General features: G+C 43.6%; 1 protein-coding gene across 1 annotated transcript; it reads right to left on the bottom strand.

Moving 5' to 3' along the window:
- Positions 1–417: 417 nt before the first annotated feature.
- Positions 418–6,972, bottom strand: LOC119721591. The gene is made up of 7 exons (XM_038191670.1): positions 6,813–6,972; positions 5,823–6,101; positions 5,315–5,629; positions 4,475–4,887; positions 2,813–4,230; positions 1,099–2,562; positions 418–720 (listed from the first exon to the last, which is right to left on the bottom strand). The coding sequence occupies exons 1-7, from the start codon at positions 6,860–6,862 to the stop codon at positions 418–420; spliced, it is 4,242 nt and encodes a 1,413-aa protein (XP_038047598.1). The 5' UTR covers positions 6,863–6,972.
- Between the last annotated feature and the right edge of the window lie 5,308 nt (positions 6,973–12,280).

Here is a 12,280-nt window from a genome sequence, read left to right as displayed (position 1 = left end):
CCCATACGACTGGACTCAGTGATTTCATAATGTCATGCTTCTGGAAACTAGACAAAATGGCTGCACCGTGATCGAGTTCTATAGCCAAATCCGGGCACGTAATCACTTGCACACTCACAATGACCCCTTCAATTTAGAAACCATTGAGCACGCTAAATTAACTGCCCCGCGATGACACATTATATGAAGAATAGTTGCACTATACTTTCGCCAGATAAGGGCGATAGAAGTGATAACGTGTTCGGATTGGTCAATAGTTTGCAAGGCCACGTCTGAATCAGCTGTTGTTTGGCTACGGTTTGCTGAGGCTTGCTATAGGGCCTACTGATGGGCTATTGTGTAACCACAGCAAACAACATCAAATTCGGACGCGACCGACCTGTTTTTTTTTTTCTGTGCGATTTTGGTTTTGATAAACTAAGAAAGATGGCGACGATGATTAGAAGAAGGAGAGGATGAGGAAGGAAGAGCAGGAGTAGGACTGGAAGATTGCCGGTGAGCCTCCAACAGCTGCGCAATGAGATGGTCAAGTTTCAGCGAGATGGCTTCCAGTGTCGGGCGAGCACCGGGGCTGCGTCTCATGCAGGAGAACTCGCCCAGCAGACGAAGACCGTGGAGGATGTTTGCATCACCGGCTACATCCACGAAGAGCTTGCCAAGACTGTAGATGTCAGACTTCTCGGTGAACGTGCCTCTGCCTTCCAGCACCTCGGGAGCACACTTGAAGTGAATGGTTGAGCAAACAAACTTACTTGAGAAATGAAGTGGGAACAATTTACATTCAGCAATGGTTCATGTTTAACTTTAGTAGAGAGCATATAAGTAACGTATTGACTGCACTCAAATTAAGTGGTTGGTATTCTGGGCTTGATTCTCGACTTTCCAAAGTAATGTACATCTGTGATTACGTTTTTATCACAAAAGCAAAGTTGAATTTAAATATCAAACTTAAAAGCTGCATGGAATGGAACGAAGGGAAAAGAAAAGATGCACAAGTGTACAAGATTATAGATAAGATTAGAATTTGATGTGATGACGAATATACCAAGGACGAAGATGATGGCATATGATATTATTTACATTCTTGCTTTTTTGTACCTGCTTGGCAACTTTGTAGAACATATTCTGTTCCTCATATTCCAGGATCACCAGTGGGCCTGGATTCGAAGTCCGCTGGGCGTTACCTAGGTCGATGATTTTGCCACACCAAGCCACCTCCGAGCCTGGTGGATTGGGACACACCATGGCATTACCGCAGTGTAGGTCGTTATGAAGCCAGCCAGCAGCGTGTAAAGCCTTGAGTCCCTCCGTGACATCACGGCAGACGTGTAGCCACTCTAACGCGTTCAAGAGATTGTAATCGTACCGCGCCTTGCTGAAGTTGTAAGCCGTGTTCCTCCCGACTCCACCCACTAGCTCCTGGGCGTACGAACAGTAGTCAATGACTCCTACAAACTTGGGGAAGTACGGGCAGTTCATCACCGCATGCATGGCTGCCACCTCTTGCTGTAAGAGTGAGAAGCTCCTTGTCAGTACCTTGACGGCAAGCAGGGTGGTGTCTCCTTGACGACGCATCAGTAAGACTTCACCATAGTTACCACACCCAAGCATCACCCGTCCTCCTCTGTCAGACAGAATGAACTCTAACTCGCTAGGATGGATAGACGGGTAAGTAACAGCTGTGAGTTCTGGTATTCCGTTTTCAGGACCTTGTGTTGCTTGGGAGGTCTTAGCAGGAGATGTATTGGCTATGCTTGATTTCTTGTCATTTGCTGATGCATCCTTCGAAGGTGATGTCTTCGAGATGTTCGGTTGTTGTGAAAGCTGATTTTCTTCTAACAAAGGCACAATTGTTCTCGTTGAAGTTGAAGTTGAATTCTTCTCAGAGAGTTTTGAAACTGAAGAGGCATGATTTCCAGCTGGTGTTGACTCTTGCCGATCTGAGTCGCTCTTCTGTTCTTTTCCTGCAGTTTCCACCAAATTCTTGTTAGAAGCTTCTTTTGCAACTATGGATGAAGGAGACACTGAATCTCTGGCGGATGCAGCCTCTTGAAGACTTGAGCTATCTGTTTGAACCTGTGCTGCTGTACTAGATGTTGAGTCACTCCTCTGAGCTTTTCCTTCAAGATCATTCAAAAGGTTTGTGGAATCTGTTCTTGCAATTACAGATGAAGGAGATTCAGAATCTCTTGCAGATGCAGTCTCTTGACGACTTAAGATGTCCATTCGAGCTTGTGCTGTTGTACTTAATGTTGCGTCACTCTTCTGAGCGTTTCCTTCAAGATCCTCCAAACATTCATTGGAATCCTTCCTTGCAATTATGGATGATGACGATTCCGAATCTTTTGAAGATGCCACCTGTCTAGGACTCAAGGCGTCCTCCAGGGTCTGTGATGGTGTACTTGATGTTCCCCTAGCCTCCTCGGTATTTGAGGGTTTCTTGGCAGGATTTGCTGGAGAGGCTGATTTCAAACACTCAATACGTGACTTTACGTCCTCCGTCGCTGAGGTCATTTGGTTCAATTCGTGAATTATATCTTTGGCTTCTTTGGTTTGAAATTCCTGTTGATGAAAACATACAGAAATTGAAAAAAAATTCAAAACTGAATAATTCTCATGATTTCGACTCAGTTCATTTTTATCATAAATGAATTGACTGAGACCCTGGCGCCCCGTACTATTTGAAGAAATCATAAGGTTTCGAAACCCTTTACATCGCTAATGAGTAAATGGGCTAAACTTCTTATTCAGATTTCCTTAAAGTTGTATTATAAATTCGATATTGCAAAAACTCATAACAAGCTTATTTTACCTCACTAGCAGTGCCTGCAGCTCTCATGGATGATAATGAGGAACCCTCTCTATCATCATCGTAGATGAAGTCTTCATCCTCCGTTCCTGGTCCGAGACTCTGAGACGAAGAGAAGCTTGTAGATGCAGTGGATACACTGAGCTCAGATGGAGACATTGGCTTCGAGATCGATTCCAATCCATCAATATCATCTCCACCTTCTCCCACCTCGTTGTGATGTTGTGATGTTGCCAAAGACGAGGTTGCCATTGGGATAGAGGATGTGGTATCATTTTCTGAAGAAAGAAGAGGCTCCAAGATGATTCCTTCATTCTCAGATACCATGTCTTCATCCTGCTTGATTGTTGATTCTGTGCTTTCTGATAATGGTGACATTGAAAAAGTTTTCACTGGGTTGGAGAGACCACTTCTCGTCGATGAAGATGCAGACGGTTGTTGTTTAGGTGATTCTTCATCATCAGATCTTTCGTCTCCATTCCTCTCCAAAGCCTCCTTCTCATAGATTGCAGATGTAAGACTGGGCAAGGCAGAGATGAGGACTTCGTTAAAAGTGCATGGTTTCCCGTCATCAGGGGTTCTGTTTTCATCCGATGACGTTTCGGAAGAGGTTGATGTTGTTGGGGAAGATGGTGCATCATGTCTTGAAGGGGATGTAGGTTCGTGTCTTGAATTTGCACCTTCAAGATCTGATGCTCTGTTGCCATCTTCAACGACTTCGGCTTGAAGCCTATCCAGGTGACAAATGAGGATGGTGGTAGGAGATTCCTCACTTGTTGCGATAGAGCAAGGTGCTACAGACTTCAAGGTGGATTCTGCATTCTTGTGTGCTACATCTTGATCTTCTTGTACTTGTTCCTGAACCTGTAGACATAAGCACGGCGTGAAATCAGAGGACCCACAATCCCCCTCGGTAGATAGAGACTGCAAGACTGGCTTCGACACTGAGTTGTCATCTGGTGTCATGTCTTCACCTTCTCTGTCTTGCATTGGGGATGGTTGCGGTGTCAACTTGATTTCAGAAGACTTGTCATCACCTCTTGAGATCGACGTCAGAGGATCCGGGTTAGGGATTTCTACTTCCTCATCTGGTGCTGGTTTTCCATCCTCCATCGCTGGTTCTTGCCTCTGAGATGGAAACGAAGGCAAGATGGAGACAGACGAATTGCATAAGGAATCATCCCTGGGAGTTAAAGTAAGGAGTGACCCATCATCGTAGTTGACGATGAGGCTCGTAACCTCCTCTTGCTCCTGCGATAAGATGGGATTATCAGTCATCAGGGCAGAGAGAGAGCTTGACTGCAGATGGTCCCAGTCTAATTGGGGTACTCCTGGGATCGGGAGTGGCTGGTCGGTGCAAGAGGCTGGTCTTGAAGCCATGGCAGCACTGCCTTGCCGACGATGCATTGTTCCAGTTGATGCTGGAAAGAATAATAAAAATACGTAACCATGAGGACAAAACAAATGTCCGAGAAGAAAGATTTCAATTTGGCAAATGTGGCAATTTCAAAGAACTGTTTAGGGTGTAGCCACGTTCTTAAGTTGTTTTCAGTGTGCAAATATAATGTACTTTCATTAATCACCTGGATACAGCGATGCAGACGAAATGATTGTTCCAAAGGACAAATCGCAAATTTGGCCTGCCAGTAGATTTTTGAAACTCACCATTTCCTCCAAATCCCTTCACTTCTCGATTCTTCATCAGAGCGCTGGTGTACCGGCTCTGGTGACCTGGGTCACTGTGGTCTTCTTTCAGTGACCTAGGTCGACTGACTTGACCTGGGTCACTGTGGTCTTCTTTCAGTGACCTAGGTCGACTGACTTGACCTGGGTCACTGTGGTCTTCTTTCAGTGACTTAGGTCGACTGACTTTACCTGGGTCACCGTGGTCTTCTTTCAGTGACCTAGGTCGGCTGACTTGACCTGGGTCACTGTGGTCTTCTTTCAGTGACCAAGGTCGACTAACTTGACCTTCCGATTGCCCTTGTGGTGTAACGAAGGGCTGAACGGTGGTCATGCGCTCGCAATTCCGAGGAGCAAAGAGGGATCGAAGTCTCGATGTCCACGGTCGCTTGGGCCTAAGGGGAGTAAAGGTGATATGGCGGGGTTCTCAATTTTGTGTATATACATGGTTTGAGGTAGTTCTCCTTAGGCCTAGGAGGCACTGTCTTTGATTTTTCCTCACTGTGACAAATGATGATACCATAATACATTTGCTTGCAACCAAGACCAATTTGTCAAGTGGCTCTTTCAGAATAAATCTACTATAGCGGAAAAGAAACTGGTTTCGGAATTTTTTTTCATTTTTGTTTTAAGAAACGGAAGATTTCATTAGCATCAGCTAACACTTAGAAATTGTTAAGCTTACGAAATAGCCATGCCCCCCCCCCCTTAAGTATTAAAATCTAAAGACATCAGACATAATTATAACAAGGCATACGAACGTCTCTGTTGTATAAAAACAATTGTTTATACATTTTTTTTTTTAGAAATAACTGCACTCGCCTTGATCTTGGTGGGACACGTGCCTGGCCTGAGACGACAAATGACGGCCTGTCATCATCGTCTACTGGGGGACACGAGCTCGTCCTGTCGCTGTTGATGTTTGTCAGCTTACAGGACTGCCCGACTACGACCAAGTTGCCTGATCCCCGGTTGGTATTTGAGATTTGCGATGAGGCATTAAACATGGCGTAGCGGGCCGAGTCGACTCGGGCACTAGGGCGGGGCGGGCGTGCTTCTGGTGTCAACGAGGGACCGTCGGTGTTGAGAGGTCGAACCTTGTTGCGTTGAAGTTGACGCCGAAGGGGGAAAAGCCTCCTGTTTGGGGTAAATAAAAATCACAGTAATGTTGCCATTCTCTGCCAAACTTTGGTCTCGCTTGATTCCTATCCTATTTTAAAGTATCTTGCGATTTAAAAATTGTTCTGTAATTTTGTTCTGGTGGTGAGAGTTGTTCCTTGGGGGGGGGGGGGTGTTCCAGATTTAGTTTAGAGTTTTGAATAAGACTCACCTGACTTGAGGGCCTTGTAAGGGTGGCTTAAGATTCCGCTCATCCTTAGCGGAATCAATCTGGCGATGGACATATCCACTTGGGGACACCCGCCGGGAGCCAGTCATGGGCTGACCGGCATTCCGCGATCTTCCCCGGGTATCACCTCTGGGTGGATTACCGCTCCCGACGCGAGCCGAGTGCGGACATCGTCCTCCGACGGTTGCAGAACGGGGACCGTAGTTGCCGTAACACGCCCCGCTACCTCCCGCCGAGTGGTCCAACAAGTCACAAGCCTTTCTAAGTGTTCAATGAAACAAAATGATAATGCCCCAATTATCAGCAAAACTGCTGTCTGCATGTAGGCCTAACATTTCAATGAAGAAACGTTTTCACTGGAATGCACTGTACATTAAGTTTGGGTTGGAATTAATTTTTGAAGTAGACACGCATTTGTTGGGTTACATTAAAATTAATGACAACAATTATAGAAGCAACTCGAGGGTTTGCATTCCTAAAATGCCCAATTGCTCAGTAGTGCCAGAGTTGTTATTTTGATTCCTGTTGCTTGATTTCCATCACACAGCTTCTTATCCTACACCACTGGAGTATAAATTCCTGTATTATAGGCATATTTTAATGCTATTCTGCCATTAGGGAAGAAAATCACGGTTTCACTGGCTAGAAGTTTCACCAAGGCATCCGTGTTATCATTCTTACCACGTGATTCATTGTTTAACTTACTGAACATAATACAAGATGTTATAGTTAACACACAAAAATCCCACATAAAGAAGATTATAAATTATGGATCAATATTGAAGACTAAAGACGAGATACTATTTCACAATGCAAGTAAATTTCGATCAATTGTACAGACGATCAAATATGAAACTGAAGTACTTTCCATGAGGTTTCATCCCTTCTACATTTCCAAAATATCCTGCCACACCTAAGATGTTAACTAGGTTTGTCAGAAAAAATAGAATATAGGTCTATGGGTTTTCTTACTTGTAACTTTCCGAAAAGGCTGCTGCGTACGCTCTTGCGTAGTTGTACATCCTGAATCGCTATGAAGAAAACTTTCTCCGTCAAATCGCAACTTTTGAGCATCCGAAAACGCACCAAAGCAAAAATCCGTGTTCACCGATCGAACCACAAACACATGCAAACGTAATGTTGCCAAGGCGCGGCAGAAGTCGCCGATAAAGTTCTAAGTTTGCGCGCACGTCATTGTGACGTCACAGAAAGTCCCGGCTTTGGAACATCTGTCGCGGTGAAGCCATTGCTTAGTGCGCGCGTGCGCGGCTGAATTTTGGCCAAGTGCCAGAGGCACTACGTTGTTTTCAATCAACCTCGAATCCAAAAGTGGCAGGTAGTGGGAGCGTATAATGCGCGACACCTTGGTCCCTGTGGGTGGCACGGTATCCCCCCCCCCCCCTTCCTCGGCCTCGCGTCATCATATCACTACGCGATTTGTTTCCGTGCGGAGACTGGCGTAACTGGTGTCTTGCAGACGTATTATATCAACATCAATTTCATAAACAATTTAGAAACCCTTCACGATTTGGGATGTCGAAACAATCCTTCCGAAAAAAATGCATATTCATTACCGCTCAGTGCAATGACGGAAGACTGGGATATGTAACTTTTTGCCCGTTTGATTTTAGCCCTGTAAAACTATGTGGATCGCAATAAAAAAAAATGTACAGTCCATAATCGACACTTGACACTTCGGTAGTTTATTGCCGGCTGCTTGCCGCACTTGACTTAATTCATGTTAGTTGACAACAATCTCCGTCAGTTTTGAAGTTAATTGTGAACACGCGTCGCCCAAGGTACACGGTAGACCTGATCTCTTCCACTCGCCCTCCATTCTCGGTCCTTGGGCAACAAAAGTTCCTCCTTTGTAGCCCTATACTTTTCAGAATATTAATAAAATTCTCCCCTTTTTTTTGTTTATTTGTCCTTATCTAAAAACAAGGATTTCCCAGGCAGTAGCTTAGTATGAGAATGGTGTCAAAAACTACTCACAAACGGAGTGGTCACTCACTCACTACGTCGGCCACAGCCGAGCCATGGCACCGATCCTCCATTCGATAAGATTCCCTCAATCATGCAAATATCTAGCTCATTTGTCTCTTCCACTTTTTAGTAAATTCAAGTATGATTCCTTTTGTCTGCTTCTATCCTCTGGTCTTCTTCCATGTGTCGGCTCCCACTCAGTGTATGGCTCGTAGCTCAGGATGACAGTGGCAATCATGGGCGTCGCTACACCGTTTTTAATGAGGAGGGGTGCATCATGAAATTTGTCGACGGGCCGTTATGCAAAAGGAGTGAAATTGATAATTTCCGTCCAAAATAATCCCTTTTACTCCATTGCTAACTTCCTCTACAAAATAATATACATGTAATGGTTATTTAAGTTGATTACTGTGAATTGATCGTCGCACAACTGCGTGTATACACGCTCAGTACGTGTGAGCATAGCTTGTTCAATCAGGCCCATCCCCTGATCCAGGCTGGGGGGTCTTTAAATCCTTAGGTTGAACTTTTTATATGAGAGCGCAGACTGCAAAGCCTAGGGCATGCGGTTCTGTGCCCGCTTAAGGGCCCGGGAAAGTTTTGGATTCTAGATGCCCTGTACGTGGTGCAATCTGAGGCATTTTCTGGCCACTTTTCCCTGACTTTTTGAATAAAAACGTGCGCGTGCTTTGGGAGATGGGTCATCAAAGTTTATTACATCACAAAAATTACATCAAAACTGTAGCTTGACTCAGCTCTCTTTCGAGATTTAACTTGATCCATGATTTTAAGTCGTCACTAAGAATCAGCTCAAGTCGTAACTGCCTGCCACCGAGCACGTGCTTGTGTTTTGCACACTGCACAGCTCCGCCACCGCCGTATATATATGAAGCGAGTTCACGCGGCAGGCGTAAGCGCGGCAGCTCTTGCCGACATGGCCGGCCGAAAGTACGATATTTTGCCATTGGTTGCAGAACCGGATTTTAGCTTCGAGGGTATGGCGTGTCAAACGTTGCAATATTCAATATTTTGCAATATATATGTTGGATGTTCAATATGTGTTTGTTATCTTTTACATTTATGTGCGATGTTCAATATAAGTGTGCGATGTTTTTCATTATTTGCGCGATGTTTAATATATTTGTGCGATGTTTTACAATATATGTGCGATGTTCAATATATGTGTGCGATGTTTTACATTTATATGCGATTTTCAATTTATATGTGCGATGCTTTTGACGATATATATGTGCGATGTTTTCAATATTATGTTCGATTGTTTGCATTAAATGTGCGATGTTTTTCGATACAATTGTGTGTGTTGTTTTACAATATATTTGCAATATTTATGTGAGCAATGTTTTACACATATGTTTGACATTTCGAGCTATTTGTATTCTATGTTTCATGGGTATATTTGCATTCGATCTTTTGCAATATGCATTTGATGTTTCCCTTTTCATTCGATGTTTCGTTAAGAGTCAAAGTCTGGTTACTAGACCGCGAAAGTCTGACTATTTTGCCTTAAGTCAGTGTATGAGACGTCAGGGGATCGCGTAAAGTGATTAGAGCCAGACCTAAATGGTAAAAACCGGAATTGTGGGTAATTCTTTAAGCATACGCAATGCGTTCATCATTGTTTGGGCAGTACCCCCAGCTGTGCCTGTACTACCCATAGTGTTATGTGCATCATCTATACATTGAGGAGTGCATGACACATGGTCTGAGCTCCAAGGCCGATGTGCACCTGTCCCGTTTAATGATCCAGTTACCTGATAATTTGTTAGCATAAGCTGATGTAAAATTGGGCAAAATTAGATGTTTATGAAAAAAATCAAATTGTAAGGGGTTAGGCCCCCAAAAAAAAGTCTCCGGTTTCTGGTATGGAGCTTGGCCCAAAAGTGGTGCGGCGACGCGGCTTTTTTTAAATTTTTTTACCGGTTTTTTTTTTTTTGGCTTCAAATGTCGGCTGATGACTGCAAATGGTGCCCGACTAAACTTAGTGCAAAAATATATGGGAGTCCAGAGAGGCCACATAAAGCTTATTCTCGATCATAACCCCATCTAAAAACACGTTAAAATTGTGCAGCAGCAGGATTCCAGTCAAACCAGTGAGTTTGGCAGTTTTGAGACATCATCTTGTATTGAAAACAAACCTTTTTCATTTTGCCGACGCGCATGGCTACGGCTACGCGCGCGCATACCAGAAACCGGAGACTTGGTTTTTTTTTTTGCCTTAACCTTGCATTTTTTTTTGGCAAAATCGGGAAAAAATCAGATGTTTCTGGAAAATTGCAGATTGTATGGGGTTAGATGTTTATGAAACATTTCAAATTGTAAGGGGTTAACCTCGCATTTTTTTAAAAGCGAAAATGGGAAAAAATCAAATGTTTCTGGAAAATTGCAGATTGTAAGGGGTTAACCTTGCTTTTTGAATAAGATTGGGAAAAATTAGATGTTCATGAAAAAAATTCAAATAGTAAGGGGTTAACCTTGCATTTTTTTTTAGCAAAATAGGACACCATCAGATGATTCTGGAAAATTGCAGATTGTTAGGGCTTAACCTTGTATTTCTAGCAAAATTGGGCAAAAAGAAATGTTTATGAAAAAAATTAAATTGTAAGAGGTGTACCTTGTATATTTAGTAAAATTTGGCAAAATCAGATTTGTATGAAAAATCCAGTTTGTGGTCTCGAGGCCGGCCTCGGCCTCCAGGCCGGCCTCGAGGCCGATTTTCATGGCCTCGGCCTCGGCCTTGGCCTTGGAGGTGCAAGGCCTCGGCCTTAGCCTCGGCCTCGGAGCCTTCCGGCCTCGACGAATCGGTCGAGGCCGGCTCGAGGCCGCCCTTTTTGATGTGTTTTCTATTCTAATTAATTTTAATTTTTTTACCGTATCAAACCCTCGAGATTCTGCCGTAGTGGGTTCCGTGAAACGAACGCATATACAGTGTACGCACGAATGAACTGGAAATGGTTGCATTGAACGTACTCACGTACATAGCATCTTCGCCTAGCCTGCGCTTCAGCTTTCCACGTGCGTGCAAGCGTTATAACTGTTACCGCGTGCCAGACTACATAAGTCTGGCACCAATCCCACTTGCGTACAATAACATGTGAAAGTAGACTAGTCTGGTTGCAGTGTTGTACAAAATGTTCACGTTTCGCCTCTGTACCCCGACCCTTAAAAATGATTTGCGGCAAGGTGCGGCAAGCTTAATCATTTCTTTGTATAGGCCACTGTTTCAGTAAAAGTCTGAACTTTCTGGGTACGATCGAGTGTACTATTCCGTACTATTTTTCTTCCATAAAGATATGATAAAAACAATTACGATTTATCAAGTAGATTTTATTTTTACACGGTGATTTAAATGAAAATTCCGGCTCACACGGTAATGTTTGGCGCAAATGGTCGATATGGAAAGCGCGATTTCAGAATTCGTTTTTCCATCCAAATGAATGCAAAGTTCTGAATGAATGTTTTAATAATAGGAGTCAGTATTCCTCGTGGTACATGTACCAGGATACTTTTTTGTATTTTTAGAGCCATGTTGATACTTATTACATGTATAAGCACGGTTTAAATTGACTAATTTTTCGTGGTTACAGATATACGGCCAAAACCTCTGGACTCCCTACCTCTTGCCATGATCTTAAAATTCTTTGAAGCCATTGGATTCAAATCGGATGATCCGAGAATTCATGGTCATTTTGATGAACTGAGTGATATCATGCACGCATTTTCCGTGTTTCCGTGTTGTTTGGAGCGGGATTGGCCATTGCCAGACTTTGTCTGGTACCGCGGTATTAACAGTGATAATGCGTGGACACTTATCCCCTTGTGTGGAGCGGGATTGGAACTATGCTTTGCCCGTGCGTAACGGCGGGCCGTCTGGCATTGTCTGGTCGCATCGCGGTGTTTGCTCGGCGCGCGCATGGACAGTGCGAAGGTCGGGGGGGGGGGGGTCGTAACTTTTTGGTTATGAGTGGTAAAAACCTGATTCAAAAATCAAGTTGTTGTTTATTTAATGGGGATTCCTATGATATTGAGCATTTTGATAGGTTTTGAAAATAAGATTTATAAAACAGGCTAAAAGTAAATGATGTAAATCTTTCAGAATAGAAACTCAAAATTTGGCCATTTAAATTGTTGTATCTCCAAAGGGCGAACACCTATGAGCCTGATTCAAACGCCATTGATTTTGTTGTGTAATTTGCTTTCAGTGATACAAAACTTGAGATTTCTTTCTTTAAAAAATTAAATTCGCCGAACTCCCTACAAGAGGAAACCCATTGCAAGCCTTAATTTGTAAGCCAGGCACTCCAAAACTCAGTGAATTCAACTAAAAAGATGTTAAAACTTCAACATAATCTTAGCTTTGTTTTAGTGATTTATATTTTATTACGTGTTTTGATAGCTGGCCTTGGCCTCGGCCTTGGCCTCGGAGGTGGTGGTCT

The sequence above is a fragment of the Patiria miniata genome, unplaced genomic scaffold (genome assembly GCF_015706575.1).
Source record: "Patiria miniata isolate m_02_andy unplaced genomic scaffold, ASM1570657v1 HiC_scaffold_13, whole genome shotgun sequence".
In the NCBI taxonomy this organism is placed as follows: domain Eukaryota; kingdom Metazoa; phylum Echinodermata; class Asteroidea; order Valvatida; family Asterinidae; genus Patiria; species Patiria miniata.
Note: the sequence above shows the minus strand (reverse complement) of the source record. Positions and strands in the feature narration are given on the sequence as shown.